This window comes from Nothobranchius furzeri, chromosome 9, assembly GCF_043380555.1.
Source record: "Nothobranchius furzeri strain GRZ-AD chromosome 9, NfurGRZ-RIMD1, whole genome shotgun sequence".
Classification (NCBI taxonomy): domain Eukaryota; kingdom Metazoa; phylum Chordata; class Actinopteri; order Cyprinodontiformes; family Nothobranchiidae; genus Nothobranchius; species Nothobranchius furzeri.
In genome coordinates this window covers 32,966,280-32,993,413 of record NC_091749.1, presented here as the reverse complement: position 1 = coordinate 32,993,413, position 27,134 = coordinate 32,966,280, and the positions used below count along the sequence as shown (strand labels likewise).

The window sequence follows — 27,134 nt, the reverse complement described above, 5'->3', positions numbered from 1 at the left end:
AGCCGTGGTGTGGAGTGTGTCGAGTTTGGTGGCAGGAGAATCTCGTCTCTGCTTTTTGCGGATGATGTGGTCCTCCTAGCTTCATCTGGCTCTGACCTTCAGCTCTTGCTGGGTAAGTTCGCAGCCGAGTGTGAAGCGGCTGGGATGAGGATCAGCACCTCCAAATCTGAGACCATGGTTCTCGACCGGAAAAGGATGGCTTGCCAACTCCGGATCGGGAGAGAGGTCCTACCTCAAGTGGAGGAGTTTAAGTATCTTGGGGTCTTGTTCACGAGTGAGGGTAGGAGGGATCGGGAGATCGACAGGCGGATTGGTTCGGCGTCTGCAGTGATGTGGACGCTGAGCCGATCTGTTGTGGTGAAGAGGGAGCTGAGCCAGAAAGCCAGGCTCTCGATTTACCGGTCGATCTACTTCCCAATCCTCACCTATGGTCAAGAGTTTTGGGTAATGACCGAAAGAACGAGATCACGGATACAAGCGGCCAAAATGAGTTTCCTCCGTAGGGTGGCCGGGCTCAGCGTCAGAGATCGGGTGAGGAGCTCGGACATTCGGGAGGGACTCGAAGTAGAACCGCTGCTCCTCCGGATCGAAAGGAGTCAGTTGAGGTGGTTTGGGCATCTGGTCAGGATGCCTCCTGGACGCCTCCCCGGGGAGGTGTTTCGGGCATGTCATGCCAGCAGGAGGCCCCCGGGTCGACCCAGGACACGTTGGAGAGGTTACATCTCCAATCTGGTCCGGGAACGCCTTGGGGTCCTGCCGGAGGAGCTGGTGGAGGTGGCCGGGGAGAGGACGGTCTGGAGCTCCCTAGTTGGGATGCTGCCCCCGCGACCCGGACCCGGATAAGCGGAGGAAGATGACGACGATAATAATATTATGCTCAGACATGTGCAAAAACATGAATGCAGATTATTAAGTAAAAGCAGCTGAAACATGTTAAATCACAGCTGATAGAAACAGCTAAAAAATGATTTTCATAAACCCATGTGGTCTGAGAGACCAGCTGTAATTGAATTTACCAAAGAACATTTATCTTCGTTGATCTTCATCTGTCCCCACCTTTAAAAACAAACCACCAGGTCTGTTCAGCTGGAAGGGAGGTGTGAACACCTCTTGTCCAACCTGATTTATCATGAGTAAACACAGCTGGCAAGGAGACAGAGAACTATATGGGCCCATTAGGATCATTTAGCTTCTCATAAAATCCTAACACTGAAATGGAAAATAAGGAATGCTCGCCACTGTGGTGTTTAAATTAAATTTGTTGTAATTGGATTGTGTTTTTCATTCAAGCCTAACATATACTTTCATCCAAGATTAAGTCAGCTAAGACTAAATCACAAATATTACTATGTAACATATTGCTCATGCTTGGTTAAACTAAACGGATATGATAAACCATTGCTAAGTTTTCTTAAATATACATTAGAGAGTTGTGTTTACAATTTTGTTTTGAAGAAAATAAATACTTGTTTACGTCATGTACATGCTTGTTCTGGGATCTTCTATTTTAGTCTATTCTGATGGTTGGGCATGTAAATCGTTATTATTTGTCTCCCTCTATTGGCGAAAAAAACTCATATTCTGACTCACGTTATTTAATGCAACTTCTCTGTTTCAGATATTTTAGGTCATTTTAGTCATTTTGAGTTACTTTCTGGAGTATTTTAATTCATTGGTGTTACTAAGCTACTTGTCTTACGTAAAAAAATTAAAAGAAAAAGAAAATAATTGCATAGGCTGGTGTGTGTGTGTGTGTCATTGCTCGTGATAGGTCATCGTGTTCAGTTTATGGGACATAGCACGTTTTAAGGAATTTCCATGAAACATGTTTATTTTATACTTGTTTATTCGAATAGACCTTTATTTTTAAAGAATCCTGTCAGGACGGAAGTCTTCTGCAGTCGCAACGGAAGTGTCCTCCTCCATCGCCATTTTAGACCGTAGCCAGTCGAGCCTTTGAGCTATTTGTTCATTGCTCAAAAGCAATGTGATCGGTCTCTGTAAAACTATGCCAGCTACTTAGTGTTTTTATGAAGATTTTCCTTCCCGCTATTAATTGGTTGACAGCTTAGATAATAAATAATTATTTACGTAGATATTCTTCCAGCCATGTCGACGGACGCAACAGCCGACCAGGTAGCGACATGCAGTTCTACTTATGGCTACTGCTTTGTGTCTTGATTTAGTTCACGTTATGTATCCGAATCAGCTGCTGGTTTAAATGGTTTATTTAGGCTAATTTCACGTCAGTAACCGCCTGTTGTATTCTGTTTACGGTGTTACGTTTATACGTATTTTCTGTAGTTTTTTTTTCTTCGTTCGCCATGTTTGAATCAGCCGAAGCATTGTCGCATTTAAACCTAGACTTAACTGTCGAGATATCCTTAGATCACTCGAACATTATCGTGTGGATAACGCTAGTTAAAATCTTAGCTTGTATGCTGATTTATCTAGCTTCAGCTAGATGAATCTAGCTAGCTAGTGGTAAAAAAAATCTTTTAGGTGGGTTTTTTTCCGCGCCTGTAGCTATCGCGAGATTTGTGGTAGGCGCGTTACGTTTTGATGTTTTCTGGTGTTTGTTTTGGCCTCCCCTGAAATGTTGCTTTTTGTACTGTTTCATCATACTGGTATCAGAAATGTATACTCGCCATTAACCATACTTTCCGTGTTTCTGTGTTGATTTTGCAGGGAGCAGCAGAATATATTCCCGAGAAGGTGAAGAAGGCAGAGAAGAAGTTGGAAGAAAACCCATATGACCTTGACGCATGGAGCATTCTGATTCGAGAAGCACAGGTTTAGTGACACAGAGTTGTATTCCTGGGGTTAAGGAAAACTGGGAATGAGGGTGGGTGGGTTTGGGGTTAAAATTTGACTCGATTCAAAGTTTTAGACTTGTTATTTCTTTTCCTTCCACCTCATGATTGACACTACTGACATTTTTTATGTGAAGTAGTGTGGAATGTAAATGCATTCTCCTCCTTTAGAATCAACCCATAGATAAAGCAAGGAAGACCTATGAGCGACTTGTCTCACAGTTCCCAAGTTCGGGCAGGTTCTGGAAACTGTTCATTGAAGCAGAGGTTAAGAAACTTTTTTTCTTTCAGTATGCATGACAGACTTATTCTAACATGATCAACAATGTGATTTTCACACAACCAAAATGTGTCTTTACATAAATGAAGTTTAAAGTCACAGTTCATCTTAACTGCAAACCCATTAGTGACAAACTGAAACTTTTCGAGAATTTGGGCTAATCGTAGACAAAGAGTGACAAATCACCTTGCAGTGAGGCTGTTGCCGAGATGATTAACTAACTGTGCCTTTAAACACTTAAAGGGGAGATCCACTATAACCATTACAATAATCCTTATGTTTCCAGGTTGAAAGAAATATATCTTTCTGCGCCATATTTAAATGGGGTAAAATGCATTTGTTGCATGTTTGGTCTGCAACAGTATTAAAAACACTTTTAATGGTATTGGAGTGCATTAGCCTTTTATTCACTTGTCGTGTCAATTTATTGCCTCCTGTGTCATTTCTTTTGGGTAACTTTATAAAGGAAGATGCCGACTGTGTCGCCCGCTTTAATTTTTATTTATTTTTTTTTTTGAGTCTTTTCTCCCCCTTCCTACCAAACACATGACTCATGATTGTCTTGCTGCCAAGAACAAGCTTTGCTCTCATGCACCCAGCTATTGACTGGATGGTTTGGTTTTCTCACACCTGACTCTTGTTTTTTCTGACTACGTTTCACTTTTAGTTTCTTACATTTTTATAGAGCCTGCAGGTTATTTGCCAGAAGCTAGGAGAGAAGATCCAAGTGTTCAGGTTTAGCGAGTTACATGCTTTTGTAACACTTTTCTGTAAAGTTATTCTATTTCTACAAAGAGTTCATTGTAGTTTTATAAAGTGGGTGTTGTCTCCTAGGCCTTTCAGTCCACCTAAGCAACTTTGAGGGTAATCCACATACACGTGCACGTCTGCAATTTCCGAGATAAACTAGGTAATGTTCATTAGTTCATGATAATAAAACGATATGATCTCATGAGCCTACTCCATCTAAGAATGTGAAAAGTGGCCTTTATAAGATATAAATGAACTCATTAGATTAGAGTAGATTTTCAGTCACACTGGAAACACCCAGAGTGTATATTTGTTGAGGCAACTCAACTTTGCACTTTTCAATTTAAAGTGGTAATAAGTAAACCAAAGAATATGTAGTAAGCCAAGGCAGCATTATTTATACAGCACATTACACACACCGGCAACTTGATGTATGCGTCAGGTGCATAAGAAACTACATTTTAAAATCAAAACCAAAAGTAGCAAACTAGTGTCAGTTTTGTTTTATTCTGTAGCTGATGAGGGAAAAGTGAAAGTGCAACCATTAACCAGTGCTTTGTTTATTTTATGCTTAGTGGTCCTGAGCTTTTAAGTCCGTAACATTAATGGGAGATGCATTTTAAACTTCTAGTTGAATATTTTAACTCCTGGTTATCCATCTTTCCCAAATAACCGCAAGTCCTTTTCAAATTCCCAAATGTGAGCCACATCAGTTTCACTTTTATCATTGTAGCATGTAGTTGATTTGACCCAACATGGAGGTATTTGTGTTATTCTACCTACGATTTCAATGCAACGCACACGTTGCGAACATTTTATTAATCAGTAATGTAATCGTACCAGTGTACCTCTTACTGGTAAGTATGATCATAAATGCTCATCTCTTCTGAGAATGAGAGAAATGTTGCACGATCACTGTGAGCTACACATGTAGGTTTTCATCTCCATGTTTAAAGTCAACTGAGTTACGTCCAAGCCCCTATACCAGGGGTATTCAGTTCCGGTCCTAGAGGGCCGGTAAACATATTTTAGTGCTTTCTCTGCTCCAACACACTAGATTCAGTGGTTGAATTGCCTGTGCTGCAGCTCATCGGGCTCTGCAGAAGCCTGTTAATTACCTGCTGATTGAAATGAGGTGTGTTGAAGCAGCACTTAAGGTAAAACATGCTGGATACCGGCCCTCCAGGCCCAGAATTGAATACCCCTGCCCTATACCCATGTCTGTTTGGGGATGTCAGACTAACAACACAGGGAGTTTTCCACCTACTTCATTGTCAAATCGAAACAGTTCAGATTAAACACGAGTCTCTGAAGATGCCACCACTTGTTGGCAGATGCAGGCTGGAGACTTGCACATTAGGACAACACTCCCATGTTTTACAGGATTTGTTTCCAGCCAGAAATTTACAAAATACTATATTCAAAGCATTTTCTATGAATTGTGTAACACTCCCTGTTTTACTTTAAAGTAGGGATTAATGCTCTTGTTTTAGTTTTGTGCATTCAATCATTTCATGTGACGGGACTTTTGCCATCATCACCAAACCACAATAGTTTATTTGATGTAAAGAACAATACCAAAATTAAGATTATTCAGATATTCTTTATAAGTTTCATTTTTGAACAAGTAAATGATTTTCCTCCCCAATAAAAATAGGACAGTTGTAGTTGTTTGTCCCTTATTAGCAGTTTCACAACAGAAGCTTTGTATGTTATTAGAGTACAGAGTCCCACTGATGCATTATGGGAAGTGGTTTTGTAGGACAACACTTGTTTTAAGTGTATTTTGTATGATTCTGTACACTTACTTCCCGTTTCCTCACATCAGTTTACACACTTTCCTTCAATGTTACAGTAACTGAGGAGATTCCTGATCCTCCACCCTACTGGTTGAAAGTTGAATTACAACCATTGTAATTAACCCTGCTGTAGCTAGTGCTAACAAGCTAACACAAATATGAGCCAACTAATTTTAAAATGAACCACTAAGTAAAAATATTACGCATAAGTCTGGTAGCAACAAAGCCAGGTCACTATCAGTCTGTGACTTTGTAGCTTCATTTTGCTCCCTCGAACTACCGTAGGCCGTGCCAATGTTCACTCTGATTTTAGCTCATCGCTTCACCTCCAAAAACATTACTCTCTTACTTTTACTTCCAGGCTCCACCATGATGCCAACAGAAAAAGCAGTCTTCCTTTTTCTTTTTGTGCTTTTTATTGACGATTAGCAAACTAAAAAAGCTAACTGCTAGCATAACAGCTGTAAAGCAGATAAAGAGCTCCCCCTAAAGAGCACCTACCCGCTCCACAAAATTAAGTTCTGTATCTGGCCAGCAGAGGGCTGCAGGCTGATGTCAAATAAAACTGGTTCTAACTCAACAATCACTGAGATCTATGTTAAAGCGCTATCTTTGAGTTTTAAAATATGTTGTGTTACGTTAAGAGTAAATGGATAAAAGACTGAGTGCATTTAGTTCCTTTTACAAATCAAACTTGAGTAATTTCTGTCTTTCAAGTTGTTCTTTTTTTTATCTTTTCCTGAACTCTTATGTCTTAGTTGTATTCATATTGTTGGCCTGATTAGAAATAACATTTCCTAAATTGAGAGACTTGCATATAAATCTCAAGATTTTAAAGACTTGGATGTTTTAAAATGTGAATTGTGACATGTTCAAATAGGTGGAGTGTTAAAAGAAACTGGGAAGTTGGATGTTTACAAGGTGCAAACTGGCAAAGAGACTCCAGCAAAATCTTACAAAAATTGCTAATCTTAACTCCCCCTCCCCTGTTCCAGTTCTGAGGGGTGGTATAGCTCACACCCCCTAAGTGTAGTGTTAATCCTGTGTGTGCTGGAAAAGGCTGTAAAACGAGCCGTGATTACCAAAATACCATGCCCATCAGGAGCTGTTTAAGGATTTAAAAAAAAAATAATCCCAACACAGCTTTGCAGAATTTTAACATTTTTAGTTTGTTTTTGGGTTGTGTGGCGCAAATGCAAAAAATAATAATAATAAAACCCCTTTCTCTCAGTAATTTGTCATTCTTGTGTGAATTTCACTTTGTTGATCCTCAAATATTTGAGTATGAATGTGTTTGGGTGATTAAATGTGCATGAATACATGGGAGCATTACATTTGTAGGAAGCATTTGAGCTGATGTTCCATTTACACTCTTATTTGCAGATCAAGGCTAAAAACTATGACAAAGTAGAAAAGGTAAGCGTCATCATCAAAAGATTCCAATGTACATCCGTATTTGTTGACAAGAATGATGTGTCTGAGTGAAGTTTATCCCCGTTTAATCACTTTTGGTACTGTTTCTACTGTAAATCTAATATTCTATTGATGGTGTATAAATCCTGCAAATCTTTTTCTTCCTCTTTTTTCAGTTTCTTTAAATAAAACATTGAATGTCAAACTTATTTTAGATTCTGCTTTTGTGTTGGTTCAGCTCATAAACTATTAGCTTTTAGCTTCCACAAATCAAAGCTGCACCTGATTCAAATAAGTTGAAAGGGTCCTGTGCTGACACCAACCAGCCAACAGATGGGAGATGGAAATTAGTTCTGGCTATAATCTGGATGATTTAAATTTGTATTAATACACAAATCTAGTCCCATTCCTGACTCAACTGTACCACATAAAAGTTGTTATCCTAAAATTAGGCAGATACGTGTAGGTAAAAATAAGGGTCCAGGGCAGGCTGGTGCCCCCCTGACCACAAGCTTGGACCACCCCCAGCCCCCGCACTGATAACTAGAGATAACTCATTTTTATTTTTTCTACCAGGTGTGATGATTTATATATATGTGTGTATATACACATTTTAAACACATTGAAACAATAGTTTGAGCTCATGATAGGATACACATAAATTAGCTTTAGCTTCAACCTATTCCACTTCTGAGTACAAAAGTTTTCTATTTTATTTAATTAAAAATGTGTTGGTATATTTTATTTATTATCTGCAAGTGTAATATTCTTTAATTCATAGTCGCTGCAGTATTTCTGCATGTAAGCTTAATGTTTTTATGATCTATCCTAACCTCTTGTTCTCCCCATTAGTTGTTCCAGAGGTGCCTGATGAAGGTCTTACACATCGACCTGTGGAAATGCTACCTCTCGTATGTCCGAGAGACCAAAGGGAAACTTCCCAGCTACAAGTAAGAAGCTGCAGCAGTGTGGTGTGAGGTTTATAGATGCAGATACATTTTACATCTAATTCTCTTCTGCTCAGAGAGAAGATGGCCCAGGCGTATGACTTTGCTCTCGATAAGATTGGCATGGAAATTATGTCCTACCAGGTACAGATCAGAATTTGTACCTATGTGATGTTAAATCATATCTTCCAACCTGCAATTCTCTGTTTTTTCTTCTCAGATTTGGGTGGACTACATTAATTTCCTTAAAGGAGTGTAAGTGTTTTCCACAGTTTTTATATCATTAAAGTTAGTGTGCTCAACTCTTGAATTCCATGCATGATTTATTTATTTGTGTGTGTGTGTGTGTGTTTACCTAGTGAGGCCGTGGGCTCATACGCAGAGAATCAGCGCATCACTGCAGTACGGAGAGTGTACCAAAGAGGCTGTGTGAACCCCATGATCAACATTGAACAGCTCTGGAGAGATTATAGCAAATATGAGGAGGCAAGTGACCCAAATACCGCCCTCTTGTTGTTTTGCCTATAGCACCTTTAGCTTGCTCATTATTCCTGCACAGTATTTCTTGGTGAAACACATGGGAACTCAAACACCAAGCTCTGTTTTGAGAACACGTGCAGTTTCAGTGTAAACATGCAAGCATGAAAAACAACGATGGTTCGCATGAGACGCCCTGAAGAGGAGGCCACTGTCTTCCAAACCAAACGCACTGGTCAGCTCAACAGCTGATCTTTCTCAGAAAACTAGAGGAAACCACAAAAAACCAAAAGTATAATGAAGCACGGTGGTGGCAGTACCACGGTTTTGTTCATGCTGCTGCTTCTGTATCTGCTGGATTCACAAACTTTGATTTTCAGGTGTTTAAAAAACTGACGGATCCCCGGTCTGATCTGCCTACATTTATCCACAGGGGATCAATGTGCATTTGGCTAAAAAGATGATTGAAGATCGGAGCAGAGATTACATGAATGCAAGGAGGGTGGCAAAGGTGAGACGTCCATCAAAGATCTGTACAGGTTACTCATCCTAAAAACTCATACAGGTCTGTTTCCCAACATTCAGGAGTATGAGACGGTGATGAAAGGACTAGACAGGAACGCACCTTCAGTACCGCCACAGAACTCTCCTCAGGAGGCCCAGCAGGTGGAAATGTGGAAGAAGTACATCCAGTGGGAGAAAAGCAACCCACTACGCACAGAAGACCAGACCCTCATCACAAAAAGAGGTAACCAGTTTGAGTTGAACCTTGTTGTTGAAGCTCTTTTTTAGGTAATGGATGTACACATATGGATATTTAACTCATTTTTAAATTCAACCACCAGGGGGCAGCATTTTACACTTTCTCCTTTTTCAATCTAACCCAGGCTTCTACTTGCATTCATTGGAATTTAATTGTATTTATTTGTTGTGTGTTGCAGTGATGTTTGCCTATGAGCAGTGCCTGCTGGTGCTGGGCCACCATCCTGACATCTGGTATGAGGCAGCCCAGTACCTGGAGCAGTCCAGCAAACTGCTGGCAGAGAAAGGAGTAAGAAGATCAAATATCAATCAAATGGCCTTCGATCAAAGACGTTTCCAGATTATTATTTAACTTTTCCTTCCAACAGGACATGAATAATTCTAAACTGTTCAGCGACGAAGCAGCTAACATCTACGAGCGTGCCATTGGGACTCTTCTGAAAAAGAACATGCTTCTCTATTTTGCGTTTGCCGACTATGAAGAAGTAAGTGTGTGATTTAATGTTCGGCGTAAACAAGTCGAGAGGAAAAGCAGCACTAGAGCGTCTCAGCTCATTTCCTCTCGGTGCCTCCACAGAGCCGCATGAAGTACGAGAAAGTGCACGGCATCTACAACAAACTGCTGGCCGTGGAGGACATCGACCCCACGCTGGTCTACATCCAGTACATGAAATTCACCAGGAGGGCAGAGGGCATCAAATCGGGCCGGACCATCTTCAAGAAGGCGCGAGAGGATCCCCGCACGCGTCACCACGTGTACGTGACTGCAGCACTGATGGAATACTACTGCAGCAAAGTAAGACCACGACACACGGCCTCCTCCAAACAACTCTTTCTACCTGGTTTCTAATTCCCTTCCTTTCTTCTGCAGGACAAATCTGTGGCCTTTAAGATTTTTGAGCTTGGTTTGAAGAAGTACGGTGACATTCCAGAGTACATACTCGCTTACATCGATTATCTCTCACACCTTAACGGTAGGGGAGAATCCTCTAGAACATCTCTTTATTGCTGACTCTTAAAGCATGAAGTCTGTCCCTAAAAGTGCCCTTTTTTCTTCTCAGAGGATAACAACACACGGGTTTTGTTTGAGCGTGTTCTAACCTCAGGAAGCTTATCACCAGAAAAGTCTGGGTATGGCCACGCTTCTGTTGAGCTGTGTGTGTTTTTGCCAAAGCGTCACGTTAACATCCACAAACCTCTGGTTCCTCAGAGAGATCTGGGCTCGGTTCCTGGCGTTTGAGAGCAACATAGGAGACCTGGCCAGTATTCTCAAAGTAGAGCGCCGGCGCTTCACTGCCTTCAGAGACGAATACGAGGGCAAAGAAACGGCCCTGCTTGTGGACCGGTACAAGTTCATGGACCTGTATCCCTGCTCCACCAGCGAACTCAAAGCCCTTGGCTACAAGGTGTGCAGACTGCTCATGTTGTTTACAGCCATGGGGTTCGATCCAGCGTAGTTTTGTGTTGACATGAACTGATCATTGTCCTCAGGATGTGTCTCGTGCCAAACTGGCAGCACTGCTTCCAGAAACCGTGGTAGCACCCTCTTTGCCTACACTAAAGGATGAAATCGATCAGAAACCCAAGTACCCCAAACCAGACACCAATCAGATGATCCCCTTCCAGCCACGTCACCTTGCTCGTACGTGATCCCTTCCAGAGCATCACAGATTCACCTATTTCCAAACAGACCCGACGCATTAATGGATTTCTCTTTGATGTTTTTTCTCTGCAGCTCCAGGCCTACACCCTGTCCCTGGTGGAGTTTTCCCAGTCCCCCCAGCAGCTGTTGTTCTAATGAAGCTGCTTCCACCACCCATGTGCTTCACTGTGAGTCGCAGGCTGCAGCTGAGTGCTGATAATCTATATTTGGTGTTGTGTTTGCTTCACAGCCAGACAGGACACGGGAAAGATATATATATATATATATATATATATATATATGGTGTTAAAAGGATTTTTGTTGTAAAATGTCTTAGAAAGCTTTTTTTTTGTGACTGTAGGGCCCTTTTGTTCAAGTGGATGAGCTGATGGAAACTTTGAGGAGATGCACACTTCCTGAGAGTGAGCCACTTTTTTGTTGCTGTACAACGAAAATTGTCTTTTTTAACAGAAATGGTAAATGTCCTCCTGAACTTTGCTTTAGCTGTTGAGGCTGCTGTAGAGCTGATCACCGGCAGACTGCCCGATGCCAGTGGGGAAGGAAACGGAGCCATGGAGAACCACGCTATCGCCAAGGCACTGAAGAGGCCTAATGCTGACTCTGACGAGGAGGACGACAAAGGAGCTGTGGCTCCGCCCATACACGACATCTACCGTGCACGCCAACAGAAAAGGATTCGATGAACTCAAACATCAAAGTAAACCCTTCGAGAATGTACTCGTCTTATGGTGGTTAAAGATCAGTTAGTCATGTCTGCTCTACCAGTCTGCAGATATCCTGATGAGTGCACACACACACACACACACACAGAACCATTCAAAGTGTGTGTGTGCACCCAAGTGTTCCTGTGACTTTTGTTTTGTCAGCAGTTTTTATTTTTGAAGACTGAACAGTTTACTGTACATTTTTAACTCGATTGTGGATTTCTGTATCCAGCTCACCGTTGATCTTATGTTTCAGCCACAAAGTGCAAGAAATTTGTTTTGTTTTAGATAACTGGAGGAAACACAGTTTCTGTGAATGAAAGTGGATAAAAGCAACCATTGTGTGTGTGTTTTTTTATTATTTATCACTGGTAATATGGCTTCAAAATCTCAAGTGAATGTTTTTAGTAAATGAGTTGCAGACTTTAAAATCACCAGCAGGGCGCGCCCTTTAGCTATGTTGTGCCATCTTTATTTTCCCCACTAGAAAATAACTAAATAGAAAGTAAAGTACTTCTGACAATAATATATACACAGAAACATGCAGGTTTTTCAGATCAGCATTGAAAATCTGAACGTTACTGAAGTATAAAGACGAATGCTAAACTATGTGTTCAAGCATCAGAAAGGTTTCTTGCTTTAATATGTTTATTTTTTATTTCACAGAAATAAGTTTAATTCATTTCAAACTTTTTAAAAAAGTTTACAGTTATGCTACTTCATTTTTTAAATAAATAAATTGTTGAAGCCAACTACGCTCGTGACATACCAGATGCCATGTGTTTTCTGAGTACACACGTGAAAGTTCCAGTCGAACTTCACAGATGAAAATAAAAACAAGATGTTCGTCGTTTTAAAACCTGGAGAAAACATGGAAGTCATTTCCTCTGCGGGTTGGGAGGATTACAAGCTCATTTAAAACAGAACATTGAACGTGCCACTAAAACATGACTAAACATTTTAGCTTAAATTAAAAACTCCAAACATCTGCTTTGGTGCAACATGGCTGATGAAAGACTCAGTATTCCAGGCGTTCACATTTCCAGCTTCAATCTTCCACTTACTGCTACAACATGCATCACAGTGAGCATAAGTCTACATGAAACACACTAATTTCCTCCAAAACACATCCACTAATAACCAAAAGAAGACCAAATGAAAAATTCTCTCTGTTTTCCTTCCCTTTTTGAGGAAATAAACTCAAGAATACATTTCTTTAAATTTTGTTTTAGTGTCCTGCACCAAAGCTTAAATTACAAAGCTTAATAAAAAAAAATTGCATTCTTTTCTCAGTAGTAGCTACATTTGTTCTTATCTTTTTTTTATTATTATTATTTTTTTTTTTTACATACAGTACATGAGTTTTTTAAAACTACCGGTAATAAATATTAAAGTAGCAACATGTTGACATTAGATAATTTATTTCCGAAGTACTTAACAAAAATCTCAGTGTGAGTTTTGGATATCTGTCCCAGCAGCTGTTTCTTGTCTTTTGCAGAAAATTTGGGGCTCTCTTGCACCATCTGAATCAGGGAAATAATCTCTTCTTTGGTGGTTTTCTGTGAACTTTCTGAATACGCCAAAGCTCCAACTCTCAAGTTGTATGTTATACCTGGAGGAAATAGAAAGATGGAAATGAAACTTGACCAAAAAATTAGGAAAACTCTGTACATAGTGAGAGATTTTCAAATAAACAGCTGCATACCTGTTACCACATCTGGATTTGTCCCATTCACAATATTTCTTATTCGCTCACTGACCGTCTTGTGCAGCGAGAGAGGAATCTGACAAAAAGAAAAAACTGAAGTAAGTTTGACATTTCATCACTGTTACCTGTTATGAATAGCTTCCCGAATAGCCTTAGATTTGGATAAATAGAGCTTGCATCTAGCAGGACTGATGCGCTAACTGCTAGTCTGTGCACTGATTGCTGCTGTTATAAAATGACTTGACCTGGACTTGACCCCAGATGCACTGAAATTGCTACATTTCACTCACAATGTTTATGCTTGCCATTGACCACCGTATGCTAAAAAGGTTTATAAAATTATTCATGAGTCACTATGCTGTTTTGCAGATCAGAGACGATTTAAAGGTGTGGTACACTTGTTTAATCAATACATTTGCAATGGTCTAGGAATGAATACCTTGTAAGTCGTACTCAAGGAGGAAAAAAAGCTCTGATGCACTTGTTTCAGGAACTAGCAGAATGCCACATAAGAGAAGAGCTTGAGACAGCAGGATTTGGAGTCTTATTTCCTGATATTTGGACATCTCACCTCTGATTGGATAACAGCAACGTGACTCTATCGCTGACTTTGTTTGCTCTGCAACGTTGATGTTTCATCTCCAAACAAACACAAGCCTGAAGATGTACTGCTGTATTAAAGATTAATGTCCCATAGTTGTCACACACACTGGTGTGGTGAAAATTGTCCTCTGCATTTGACCCATCCCCGTGGGAAGCGGTGAGCTGCAGACACGGCCATGCTCGGGAACTATTTGGCAGTTTAACCCCCTAATCCAACCCCTTATAACTGAGTGTCAAGAAGACACTATAGGCCACTGAGCTGTTGGCCTAGTGGTAGAGTGGAGTTGCCAATGCTAACCCCAAAATTCCACTACCTCCGCTCCGGCACGAACTCCGCAGCAAAAACAGTCCCGTTGTAGTCAATCAGAGCTGTTCCACTACTGCGGCCGTGCGGCGCAGTGCGCCGCCCGCCGTTCCGCCATCCGGCAAAAATAGGATCGATTCTATTTTTGCCGGACACCGGAGCAACTCCGCAGTCAATGGACAGAAATCACAACCGCCCAACAGGAAAAGGAGCAAGCACAACTTCCGTTATTTCACAATAAATCGATAAACAAAAAGTGTTTTTTGTTTCATATGCACAGGTTTAACAACTTTTAACAACTATCAATGGCGGTTGAACTTTAAATGCACAAAAAAAAGCCATAAATACAGTTTCTTCTATCAAAGTAGTCACACTTTGTTGATCCAAACACTGCTGATCTCTCAACACAAATGATGGGCAGATTAAACAGTTCATTTCGATGCTTCTCCCACACAACGGGTGTTTGGATCTAACTTCCACGTTTATTGCTCGGACTGTATCGCAAGATCTCTAAAATCCCGCGCATGCCTGTTTGCGCACATCAGGTCTCTGCACAGGAGCGGAGCCGTTGTAGGGCGGGTACCAGTAAAAATTGAGTTCGGAAGCGAGCGCCTGCGGAAGGCGGGGGCGGAGCGGAGGTAGTGGAATTTTGGGGTTACAGTTAGCTTCTGCTAGCCAAGACATTCTCTGCTGTTTCCTGGACACTAAAGCAACAACAGCTTTTCCTGTCGTGAGTCAAGATGGCTAAGTCCATGAATGTTAAGTGACAGTGTGATGTTCATCTGGCTTTTCAAATCCTAGTTTTTTTCAATCAGAAGCTGATGCAGGAGATAGGTGTAGGAGACCATTTTCATGTTCAGCCTACATGAAAACCTCAAGACAGATTATAATCAGAAATAATAATTATAAAATGTTTTCAGTGTTCCACGCCTTTAGAGTAACAGCAATCTGCTTTGAACTTGGCTGAGCATAGACTAGCTGTTAGCACCTCAGTCCTATTGTATGTAAAAGCCATTTCTCCAAACCAAGGCCATTTGGGGAGCTATCTGTTATAATTATTGGTGTCCAATATTATTTGTTAAGGTTAGGGTTATTGGTTTTAAAATGTAGAATCCAAAGTTGTCAGTATTAGTCTTTAGTCTTTTAATGACACAACTTTTAAAACATTAATCAAACTATCCAACTACTTCTCTTCTTATGCAAAATTCTAAAATATGACAGATCAAGGTCTAGTGTTTCAGATTATTTGGTTTGTTCGGTACAACTGGCCTAACTTAAATTGAAGTAGTCATCTTATTTAGCACCACATATGTTTAAAGTCGAGGTATGCATGATAGATGTGTGGCGTTAGTCACCTATCATGATGCATTTTTGTATGGGTGTGGGGACCCCACATATTTTGGTGTATCGGTATCGGAAATTAAAACTCAATATTGAAACGTTTAAAACTTTAAAACAATTTAAAATGGCTAAATGTAGTTTTAATTTAAGAATCAGACATTTGCATTAATAAACACAGAAATGAAAGTAACCAGATTGCTTGTGTCTTTAGCACATTTGGATTTGCCTCACTTTGAACAGATCACTGTAGTTATCCATCATGAACAGAACCATCAAGCCCGCCTTTCCTTTGGGCAGCCTCCTGTTGTAGATGATGGCGCTGGAGAAAGCCCTTTTCACTGCTATTCTGTTCTCAATCTGAGAAGAAGTTAGAGTGAATGGAGATCAAACAGACAGAAACACAAGATGCACGCGGCTGGTTACCGACCTCTTTGTGCACTTTCATCTCCTGCGGTTTGGCTGCAGTCACCATGAATCTCAGGAGCCTCCTCAGCTCTTCTCTGCTGCGAGAGTCCTGCAACTTCACGCTCAGCTGCAGCGCCTCCAGAGCACGCTCCATCTTCCCATTCACTAAAAACACATCAAAATGGTACCAAAGAAATTCAATAATGTTAACAGGAAATTTTCCCCTTTTTCAAACAATTTATTGCGGCACACTGAAGCAAAAATTAGACAGGTTTGTTTCTTACCGAGTAGTTCCGAGATGCCGGAGTAGATATCAAAAAAGCAGTTGTTGAGCAGGGGTGGTTTTTGTATTTGTCCGTAATGCTCAACGAGGACCTGATAGAGCAGCTTTTTACACTGGAGCAGGTCGTGGGTGCAGCTAGACAAACCCCGACTGACCTCCACCACCAGGTCATCAGGGAGGAACTCAAGGCAGTCCAACGCCCCCGTCATCCACTCATCAGCCCTGTGGGATCAGGCAAATTAGAGATTTTATTTGCAAATGTTTGTTTTTGAATTTTCATTTGATGTGAGTAAATGAGACAAACAGTGAACCAGGACAAAGGATGAGAGTGGGCCAGATGGCTGGTGGTTTTGACTGCGTACTTCCCCCCCTTCTAATCTACTTATCTCACTGTGGGTGATTATTTTAAATACAACCAATTTGGAGATGTGGAGACACTCAAATGCCATCAGAGAAGATGGACTGATAAATGAGATTTAGGATCTGTTTCAAACCAAGAGTCAACAGGACATTTTTTCATTTAGGTTCAGATTCTGCAATAAAAAGTAGCCCTGTGCTACAGCAATTACCAAATATTCTTAAAGCACTGTATTATTATTATTATTATTATTATTAATCATAATAATAATAATAATAATAATGTTAATATTATTATTATTATTATTATTATTATTACAACAATAATAATAATAATAATGTGATAATTAAAGCAGAAACTAAGAAATGGCCATTTATATATTTCTATATTTATTTGCCACTAATCAAGGCCACCCAAAGCGTCGAACACCGACAATGCACAAAAAATCCTAACTGAACACAAAAAAATAAGAAAATGTAGATTGATAACAAATAATATCTATTAAAATGCATAACTGTGGTTTCAAACAAAATAAACATCATGAAGATTAACAGGCATTCTGCAGCATTTTTTCCACATTTTCCAAAAACTATGTTCATTATTGTAAATGAAAAAATTATTAAATATTATATCTTTTGGTTTTTTTTTATTAGAAATTTTAAATAGTTGTGCATTTATTGCATTTTCATTAGTGTTAAGAGCAGTCTTTATAGAGAGATGCACTAAAAATTGGCTGGCAAGATCTGAGCCAATCAGTATTCAGTATAATAGAAAAAAATAAATAGTTGTAGTTGACCTAATAAATTGCTTCAGTTGGTGATAAGTAATTGAATACAATTTATCCAAGTTAATTTAAGGCAGAATTACTCTAATTATTCATTTTATTACAAATAAAAGTTTCAGATACCTTGAACTTAAAGAGCAAGTCACCCCTAAATCAACGTTTTTTTTGCTGATAAACTGTATAAAAGAATGCCTAATAGTGCTGTAAACTGGTGTAGTCATTCTTTTTGGCATTTTAGTACATCTTATTCAAATTATAAAAATTCAGCCTAAAACCCATCATTGAGGTCAAAACTCTACACCTACATATTTTCAGTCTTTTCTAGGGGTACCATCATTTTTATACTGTTCCATGAGTAATTTTTGTTTTTTAATAATTCCATTGAAGCCTGATTGAAAAGCAATGTCTGATTTTCACTGGTTAAATTTCATAGAATTTTTATTTATTACTACTTTTGTCTGATTCAAGTTACTTCTGTCACCATTGTGGGATTGTCTTTCATCGACAGTAGGGTACCAACAATTTTGTCCATGTCTGTAGTTGGATAAATCAAATATTTGTATCAGTCCTGAAACCAGAACCAAAGCATCTCTAATTCTTACATTTTGAACAATTCCTGTTTCATGCGGAATAATTGTGTCTTTGATTAAAGAAGATTTTGCCTTTAAAACAAATGATCTCTCCTGTTATTACTCTACTTCTGATACAGAACAATACTTGCTCTCATGATTTATACAGACCTTTCTCCCTTCATCATGAGAAAAAAGTACAGATTTACAAAATTCTGAAAAATAGTAGACTTACTGAGCTTCACCGAATGCTTTCAGAACTTCTCTGTCAAGGTAGTTTGGTGAGTACAACAGCTCCGGGTTGCTGCTAGATCCATGAAGAGGTGGCCGTGATGCAACCTCACCATCTAACAAGTCCTCCAACAGAGGGAGCTCGATGAGCTGCAGCAGCCTGGACACGGCCTGCTGGTGCCACACTTCACACAAACCTGCAAAGCCCCACAAAAGCATCTGTTTAAAGCATGAAAACATGGAGTCTGTCTCTGTACATCACACAGACAATGACTTACACTCCTGTGAGAGGCCCAGGTTTATCAACTGAGGGGTGATGGTCAAGGTCATGTCGAGGTTTTCCAACACGTCCTCCAGTAATTTGACTCGTTTCACCGGAGAGTGGGTGGAATAAGTCGGCACCTCTTCCCTGAGGAGTGATGGAAGCCATTAGAAGCAATGATTGAAGAAAGCTAAAAATTTAATTATACTTTAGAAAACTTCTTTAAAAGGGAGTTTTTCTTGGTTTGTTGCTTGTTTAGCATATTGTTTCTCCAATCTTCTATCAATGGCACCATGCCAGGTCTGGAGATTACTGGATGTCACAGCCGTCAGTCTGAATTAAGACAGTTCAAACAAAAAGATTACATATATATCATGGCTGTGGGGTTGTCACTTCCTGTTTTTTTTATCCCTATCTTCAACTATAGACTATATCTATAGCTAACAAGTGGACCCTCTGCACTGTCACCCATACGTTTCTGAAGAGCTGAAAAAGCCCAGTGGGCAGCACCCACAACCGCCATCTTGGCCATGTTTTGCCTCTTGTCCCTCCTGAATAATACTAAAATTGAGCTGAGAGAGGGTGTAAGGGTGGGGGAAGATGATTGACACCCATTAAACTCTGAGCCGATTTAAATAACTAAACTAACCCAGAGCTAACCGAAGCTAATGGAAGTTTGCGGGCACTTTTACCCAGAAAACTGTGGTTGAGCATCTCTGCTACCTTCTGCTTTCTAGGCTGCAACACATTTAAGAAGAAACAATTCTTTATATAGCACCTCTCATGAGAAAAATCATGAGGTGCTTCACAAAAAGGAAAAATACAAAAATTATTAAAGAAAAGGAAGAATTTAGATTAAAAAATATGAAGGAAGAAAAAAGAAAAATGGTAATCACGAGATTCGTGATAGAAACAGCAAAAGCCTGTCTGAACAGATGAGTTTTTAGCTGCTTTTTAACGAGACTGAGATCTTCCCTGTAGCAAGCAGAGGGGCAAGGCTCTAGCCATGACAGCTCATTGGACACCTATCAAAAGGACACACCCCTAATAAGTCATAATTTCAAGCTTTATTTACATCTAAATGGATGAATAACCAAAAATATCCATCCTCCTCAGAATTGTCTTGATGGTAAACTTGACCTATTAAAACAAATGTTTTAAGCCAGGCTGTAAACATGTTCATTTCTGCTTTGAAGTTGGCATTTTAATATGGGAGTCAATAGGAACTGGCTCATTTCTGGAGCCAGCCCCTAGTGGATGAGGGAGGAACTGCACTTCTGTGTTGACTTCACTTTTGGCAGGTGGAGTTCCCCTTGTCTTCAACACATTTAATTTTATTATAAGTTTTCTTTATTTCCAAGCCAGTTAGTCTCCTCACTATTGTTTTCAACTCACATCTCTTTTTTACGATCCACTATTTTTGGCAAAAGCAAACTTTATCGTTAATGTGTCATAAACACACGTACTGTATATTTGTGATTTGTTTGACCTGGTTTATACTGCAAAACACAGAATTTCCTGTGTAACGATCCCTGAGAGAATGTGACCAGACCTGTTCTTCTGGAGTTTTTTTCTCTAATGTTTAGGAGTAAAATTCAAGCACAAAGCTTTTCTCTAGTTGTATTTACTGAGGTGGTTTTTTGTATATATTTTTTAATATCTCCTAGTTGTTGTTGATGTTTTGCCATTGACGATCTCTATTGGAGACACTAAGCATTCTACTCTTTACTATCTTAAAACCTGAAATACAAAAAACAATCAACAGTTGTTTAATGCAAGTATTTATATTAGTGTAACAACACAATAAAATCACTTTATTTTATTAATTACCAAAATAAGAGTATATTAAAAACAGACATGGGGCCTTGCCACCAGTAGATCCTCCACCAGAGGGCAGTAGACAACTAAGATCAGATAAGGCAGGTTTGTGATGAAGGCACCAATCCTGATGCTCCATCTGGACACTTTAAGGCTAGAAGTGGTTAAACAAGAATTTGCAGTAACAGTCTACAAGAAGTTAAATCCCAGAAATAAAAATGTAAAATATGGTAAACTACAGACAAGCTCTCAGTTGTTCTAGAAGAGATTGTTTGATATAAATTCAAGGAGAAGATGCTAGACGTTGTTGGGTGTGCCGAGTCTGGGGCAACAAAAAATCAAGAAATAAAATTTCAGTGTTCTGATATTCATTTGTTAGATATGTGATAATTACTAATCAAATAACTTTCTTTTTTATGTATGGGCTAACCCATGTTTTTGTGCTATCCCACATTTCTTCTCATGATTTGTCATCAGAGGAACATCAGAGGGATGTCATGGTGTCCAACATGTAGGGAAATTGTCATGCCCCTGCTCCAGCCAAGCCCCGTTTCCCCAGCAACCACTACCAGCTCACCATCAACCTCATCCAAACCACCTGTCTCACATGATCTCCTCATCAGCTCCACCTGCAACGCTCTCTATAAAACACCTGGACCAACACCAAGCCAGCGCCAGATTATTGGCTCTGACCTACGCCTCCTCACCACCCTGCCTCAGCCTCAGGCAACGCTAGATCTCTGTAAATGAAAGACTTAAAGCGCTTACTGTGTTTGGTTGTCCTCCCAGGTCTCCAAGTCCGATCGTTACAGAAATGGCATTAGGACCAAATAGTTTCCATAATCTGGGCAATAATGCTGGGAGGAAGCTCTGAATCCTGATTACGTCCACTTTCTAGAGATATCACTCTTGCTCCATCTTCTGTAAGCCCTCTTGTAAATTTTGGTGAATTTCATGCATTTATTGAAACTTTTTGGGTCAAATACATTATACAGGACCATTGACCAAATGTCATATGTCAAGAAAGGCTTTGGGATTTGTTCTCCTTTTAGTTTTCTATATAGTTTTTTTTGTCATTTATCACTCACTTTTTAAATATTATATCTTAGAATCTATACATCTCCAATTTTATAAATATACTGACATGATTCGTTCTATTTAAGGCCCAATCTAAAGTCAGAATTAGCTCTGGCTATTGTAGCGTACCTAAGGTCAAGTTTTTCATCAAAATGAACAGAACTGAACAAAACTTAACTTTTAATTTGAAGCCAAAGAAAAACAAGGATATACGACTGTGCAACCAATCAAGGAAGCAATATTATCTTTGCTCAAGGTCTCATGCAGGAGACGAGACCTCCTCACGCTGAATAAAGTTCATGTTCCTTGAATCATAAATGACTTTTTAAAACTTGATGATTGATACTCTACACTATGAAGGAAAAGGAGAACAAAGGACATTAAAACTGATGGAAAAATTGGGCGCGAGCATACCTTTCACATGATGGAGAATAGTCGCACCTCTTCTGGTTCCCATTTGGTGAGCCACGGGCACGCTCATTGATATCTGTAGACTGGGAGTTGATGTCAGTCGCACCTGTCGAGGTTGTCGTCTCCGGATTAAAAAACCTGTACAAACTGCAGCTGCTGTCCTCAAATTTGGGTTTCTTCTTCTCTTTTCCAAACCCTTTAACACCCACCGGCTCAAATACCTTTGAGTCCATAAGGCACTGACAAAGACTGACCGCCTTGTGCCGCGGCACCGCCGCATCCCCAAAGAAGCCGTTCAGAGTGATATATGTCAGCACCACATCCACGGCCTCTGACCCCAGGAAACAATCAGGGTACGACTTCAGGTTGTGGCGTCTGTGCTTCACCTCCACTTGAGACTGGAGGTTAGAAATGATGCTGGTCCAGATGTAGGTGGCCCGGAAAGGTGTCCCAGCCATGCCTTGTTCTGGAGCAAAGACAGGGGGATGGAAAGGGAGAGAATGTGAGGTGGAAGGGGATCTGAATTCTGGATTAAAACAAAACTGGAGGTTCTGAGAACTCTTTAGGTGGTGTTGCTCAAAGGACCTCACCGCGAGTCCTGAAACCTCAGGTGAGTGAGTATAATGCAAGATGTTTTCTCAGGACATTGAGTCAAAAATTCCAGGAGAAAAACAGACACCAGCCGCTACTGGAGCACGGAAAGCTGATTTAAGTGATATGGCCACTACACACGCTACATGAATGTGTATAATAAGCTATGTTGGGCGACGGTGGCACAGGAGTTAAGTGCTCGCCCCGTAATCGGAAGGTTGCAGGTTTGAGCCCCGCTCAGTCTGTCGCTGTCGTTGTGTCCTTGGGCAAGACACTTAACCCACATTGCCTGCTGGTGGTGGTCGGAGGGACCGGTGGCGCCAGTGCTCGGCAGCCTCGCCTCTGTCAGTGCGCCCCAGGGCAGCTGTGGCTACATTGTAGCTCATCCCCACCAGTGTGTGAATGTGTGTGTGAATGGGTGAATGACTGGTTGTGTTGTAAAGCGCCTTGGGGGGTTTCAGGACTCTAGAAGGAGCTATGTCAAATACAGGCCATTTACCATTTACCATGTTGATGCGGTAAAGGTGAGAACAACACACCGTGGCTCTATCTCTGAAACGGCAATGCTCAAATTTCCACAAACACTGATCTGTTCTGAGATGGATTTGTTTTCCCACAATTTAAAGTTTGACTTTCTTTGTATCGTCTGAGTGCATTCTTAGAAAAGTCAAGGAGCTGCACTCTGTTTTGGTTCTTGCCAACAGACACTCCTTGTCCTTTGTGTGTTCTTAAAACATATGAAAATGTGTGGGTGTCCAGAGTCCATCCAGGGTTGCTACGTACGAACGTGAGACTAAAACTGACGATCGGAAATGGCTCTTGTGTACCACATGCATGATTTTGATAAATGAAAAAGACACGAGACACTCTCAAAAGCCCTTGTCACCTTTGTTCCTAGTAACACACACAGGTTATGCTGCAGGAGATTTGAAGGAAGACACTTTCAACATTATCTGATTTCCCGCAGTGTCTTCTTATCGCTCCGTGTCCACTGAATCTGGACAAAGTCCCGTGTGATCTAACGCCAGCCAGACCGGTCACAGACAGCAGAGCTGGCCTCGCGTGAGACGCAAGCAAGGCTTTCATCTCCCAACAGCAAATTTCAGAAGCAGGTCTAAGAGCCTCGCTGAAGACAAGAGGCTTTAAATCAGGCTCTGTGTTGTGATAACGGATAATGACAAATGTAATTAGTGAGCCATCTGTAAAACTTAAAGACAAATGTACCCAAGTGATAGAGCAAGCAGGTCCTCATCGTTTCAAAGGTACAACAGCTGAATGAACTCCTAAGGAAGGTGTGTGATCTGTTGATTAATGAGAGGAATGTTAGTGTGTGTGTGTGTGTGTGTGTGTGTGTGTGTGTGTGTGTGTGTGTGTGTGTGTGTGTGTGTGTGTGTGTGTGTGTGTGTGTGTCCATCCGTGTCCCGGGGAGAGAAGCTTCCCTGAAATGTGGGTTTGCATAAAGGAAGTAACTGAATAGACTGCAGCAGCTGTTCAAGGAGGAACAGTTTGCATGCAAAAGGGGCCGACTGCACACTGAATAAGACATAAAGGTTGGAAAAATCATACAAATCTGAGTGAAAATCCCTACTTTTCTCTATTGCAGACGACTTATGTGGTTTTTGGCCAAAGATAATCAGAATTAATCTTAAGAGTCAAGGAAAGACCATCTGGGGAATCTCACCAGGGGTCTCGGGATTACCAGACACACCATGATTCCGGATCTGATCAATACTGATTAGTGCTTGTTAAGAGAAAAATGTGGGAGGTCAAGTGTGGGTGAAAACCATTCTGGGTACTGGGCTGAACCCTACCTCTTGTTGGAGCCAGACTGAGACTGAGCCCCAGTTTGCAGAACTGATGTGACTTCATCATCATCATCATCATCATCAAAATAAATAAATAAAAAGATTAAACCTCTACAGACAGACGGCGCGTGGGGAATTTCAGCCAAGGACAACAGCGCGCCGTGTGTTTGCTCACATCAATGGGAGTAAATAATCGCACAGGGAGCAGCGCTCTGCCTCAACCGCCTCAACACACGGGAACTGTTATGCAGGCTCACGATCAATCTGGCGTGCGTACGAGAAACACAGGTGACGAAATCACAATGTGGTGATCTCGTCAGACCGGCAGGTCGGGATGTTTTCACCCTGGACAGAGTCAGAGGTCCGTTTACCCCTATGGCACACAGTCCTTCTCACATCCTGATGGCACACACACGCGCATGCACATGCACTGCTATCAAACAAACCTATTAGTAACAACTTTGAGTAAAAAATATAAGAAATGCTTCAATTTTTTTCACGATTGATAAAAAACGACAAGTTTTCATTTATTTTGAACATATGTCATATTTTATAACTGTAATTTCATTTAGGGAGGAGTACTTCTTTTTCATGACTGTTTCTAACTATCACGTCGATTCAATCTGTGCGTAAAACTAACCTGCGTGGCACCAAACCAGACAAAACAAAGGATTTCTGAAGAAAAACAGCTGAAAACAGAATCAAACTTAAGAAATAAAACCAGTGTTTCGCCAGAATATTGTAAATAGTTTTACCTGCTGCTGCTTAGAGGCTGTCGGGGACAACCGTCCACACATGTCCTCGCTCCTCGAGTCAAAACGTGACGCACGCAGCTGACTGCAGTCAAAACCCGAAACTGTGCCCTCCCACTGCTCTACATTATTCAGTCTCCGACCCACCATCGTTTTAATGAGACTCCCACTGATTCCTGAACAAAAGGCACAGTTACGCACCAATTTCGTCTTGTTCTAATTAATTATTCTATAATTAAAACAATAAAACGCATTAGAACATGAAGTCCTTAAAGTGTTTGATTCTATTGTTTAATTCTGACTAACCCAACCGGAAACACACCTGAGCTTCATGGGAAGCAGATCTTTGCATCTGAGTTATTTTCTATCTATTCTGGCGCTTTCTATGCCAACATCAGTGTTGTATGAAAAGAAAACTGAAATACTGAGACTGAGCTTTGGTGTAAAGGGCGAGGCATGCGGTGCAAACCAGTTGGATTACTAGTCTTTTGACATTCCTTGTTTGAAAAATCTAAACAAACTGCTCTCTTTATTTTCCTGTTTGCATCTTAAACATGTCACAATAATAAAATGTGCACATATGATGTTTTGTTAAGTGTGCATTATACAAACCATGTGATCAGTGGTTTGGTAATCTGAGCAAAGCATGGGAATGCTTCCTGTTCAGCTGCTGTAAATCGCCTTCTTTGGATTCTCAGAGGAAGCTCAGAAATTTTGCACACGAAGCTCATGTCAGTATCTTTATTCTTATTTTATTCATTTTGTGTAATGTATCTTACTGTTTTCACTGCGCAAATCCTACTTTAAAGGTGCAATTTGTAATAATGACACTATGTGGTCAAATGTGGTTCCTGCAGTCCATATTTGTAGTTATGGATCAGCACCGGAAGATTCTACATGACAATTAACACTAGAACTCCCAGAGACTTGTCATTTGACAGGATCCTAGCCTGGCAAGCCAGACTAAATAAATGTATTATTTAGTCTGGCCACGCTCCATTGACGGCTCTCGGTTGTGGGGCGGGTTCTACCGTTGTCTTTCAAATGATCTCCGCATTCCACTGGACAATGAATGTGACATACTCTTGCTTCACTCTGTTGCATCATCTCACCCACCAGGCATATAGAGTGCCCTGATTGGCCCACAAAGCAGATAAAGCTCTGTGATTTGTTCACTAAGCAGATAGAGCACTATGATTGGCCCACCATTATGGACCAATCACAGCTCTTTATGTGTTTGAAACCCCTTTAGAGAGCTCTGATTGGCTAGCCAGAGTCCTGGTAGGAGCTGCTGAGGTTCCAATGGAGCATGCCTAGACCAAACTTTGCAAAGCAAGAATTTGGTCTAGTTCAGGCTAACGGCATCCCCCATCTCTACCAGAGTTGTCATTCGACTGGTCTGTTGTTATCTAGGATTCTTAATCACTTGTGGATGGTGACAATTCATTCAAAGATTCAAACATTTCAGGTTCCAAAATGTTGCCCGTCTGTGTCTCCAGTCAATCTTTCTTCTTTAGAGGAGTTCTGCTTACTGACGTGGAACACAACTCATCATCTGAAGACAAGTTAGAACTCTCTTGCAAGAGAATGGATTCTTCCCCCATCTGAATCACAAGAACCCATATTTTGCAGCAGAGCCAACGCCTCGGCAGCAGTATAGCCTTTAGGCATCTTTGTGTCGTGTTTATCAAGCCAAAGGTTCTTGTAGTAAACTGTCCTTATTTCCAAGTTTATATTGTCATCACAGTTCACAATCCCGCCCACCGTCCAACACTCCACACCCAAGTCTGTGTATGAGTATGACTTGTTTTCTACGCCTGAAAAGTAGCTTTATCATAGGTGTTAGGAGCCATCTTTTCAAATGCAACTATAGCGAGTTTGTCTGCTAAAAGTCACCTATTCACAATTACTGTAGCTGAACAGTTCAAGTCGGCCTTGCAGTTATCCTGCCTGTGAGGCTCTAATGGCAGGCCTCCGTTGTTGTTGGTTGGTTGTGATTTCTGACCACACTTCCTACTCTGTTTATGTAACCACACATAAAAGGCATTACAGAAAATAATGGCAACAATGAAAACAAACAACATAAGTACACCAACAAAACCATACATTACAGTTAGAAAAAGACTTGTACACCCCAAAGACAAGATATCAGCAGAACACAAATATGGAGTCATATATAAAATCCCACGCAAACTATGCAATAAAACATACACTGGTGAAGCCG

General features: G+C 40.7%; 2 protein-coding genes across 2 annotated transcripts; one reads left to right on the top strand and one right to left on the bottom strand.

Annotated features, from left to right (window-relative positions):
- The first annotated feature begins 1,906 nt into the window (after window positions 1–1,906).
- On the top strand, window positions 1,907–11,944 carry cstf3 (cleavage stimulation factor, 3' pre-RNA, subunit 3). The gene is made up of 20 exons (XM_015952801.3): window positions 1,907–2,136; window positions 2,689–2,793; window positions 2,985–3,080; window positions 7,026–7,058; window positions 7,908–8,005; window positions 8,080–8,146; window positions 8,223–8,257; window positions 8,362–8,488; window positions 8,913–8,990; window positions 9,065–9,227; window positions 9,421–9,530; window positions 9,610–9,726; window positions 9,819–10,037; window positions 10,113–10,215; window positions 10,303–10,372; window positions 10,452–10,647; window positions 10,733–10,883; window positions 10,977–11,071; window positions 11,245–11,305; window positions 11,388–11,944. Exons 1-20 carry the CDS (start codon window positions 2,110–2,112, stop codon window positions 11,585–11,587), a joined length of 2,151 nt encoding a protein of 716 aa, XP_015808287.1. The 5' UTR covers window positions 1,907–2,109; the 3' UTR covers window positions 11,588–11,944.
- Window positions 11,945–12,852: 908 nt separating this feature from the next.
- Window positions 12,853–25,022, bottom strand: depdc7a (DEP domain containing 7, paralog a). Its single transcript, XM_015952802.3, has 9 exons — window positions 24,914–25,022; window positions 21,766–22,228; window positions 18,473–18,603; window positions 18,199–18,391; window positions 16,254–16,474; window positions 15,992–16,134; window positions 15,796–15,921; window positions 13,314–13,392; window positions 12,853–13,220 (listed from the first exon to the last, which is right to left on the bottom strand). The coding sequence occupies exons 2-9, from the start codon at window positions 22,218–22,220 to the stop codon at window positions 12,997–12,999; spliced, it is 1,572 nt and encodes a 523-aa protein (XP_015808288.3). The 5' UTR covers window positions 22,221–22,228; window positions 24,914–25,022; the 3' UTR covers window positions 12,853–12,996.
- Between the last annotated feature and the right edge of the window lie 2,112 nt (window positions 25,023–27,134).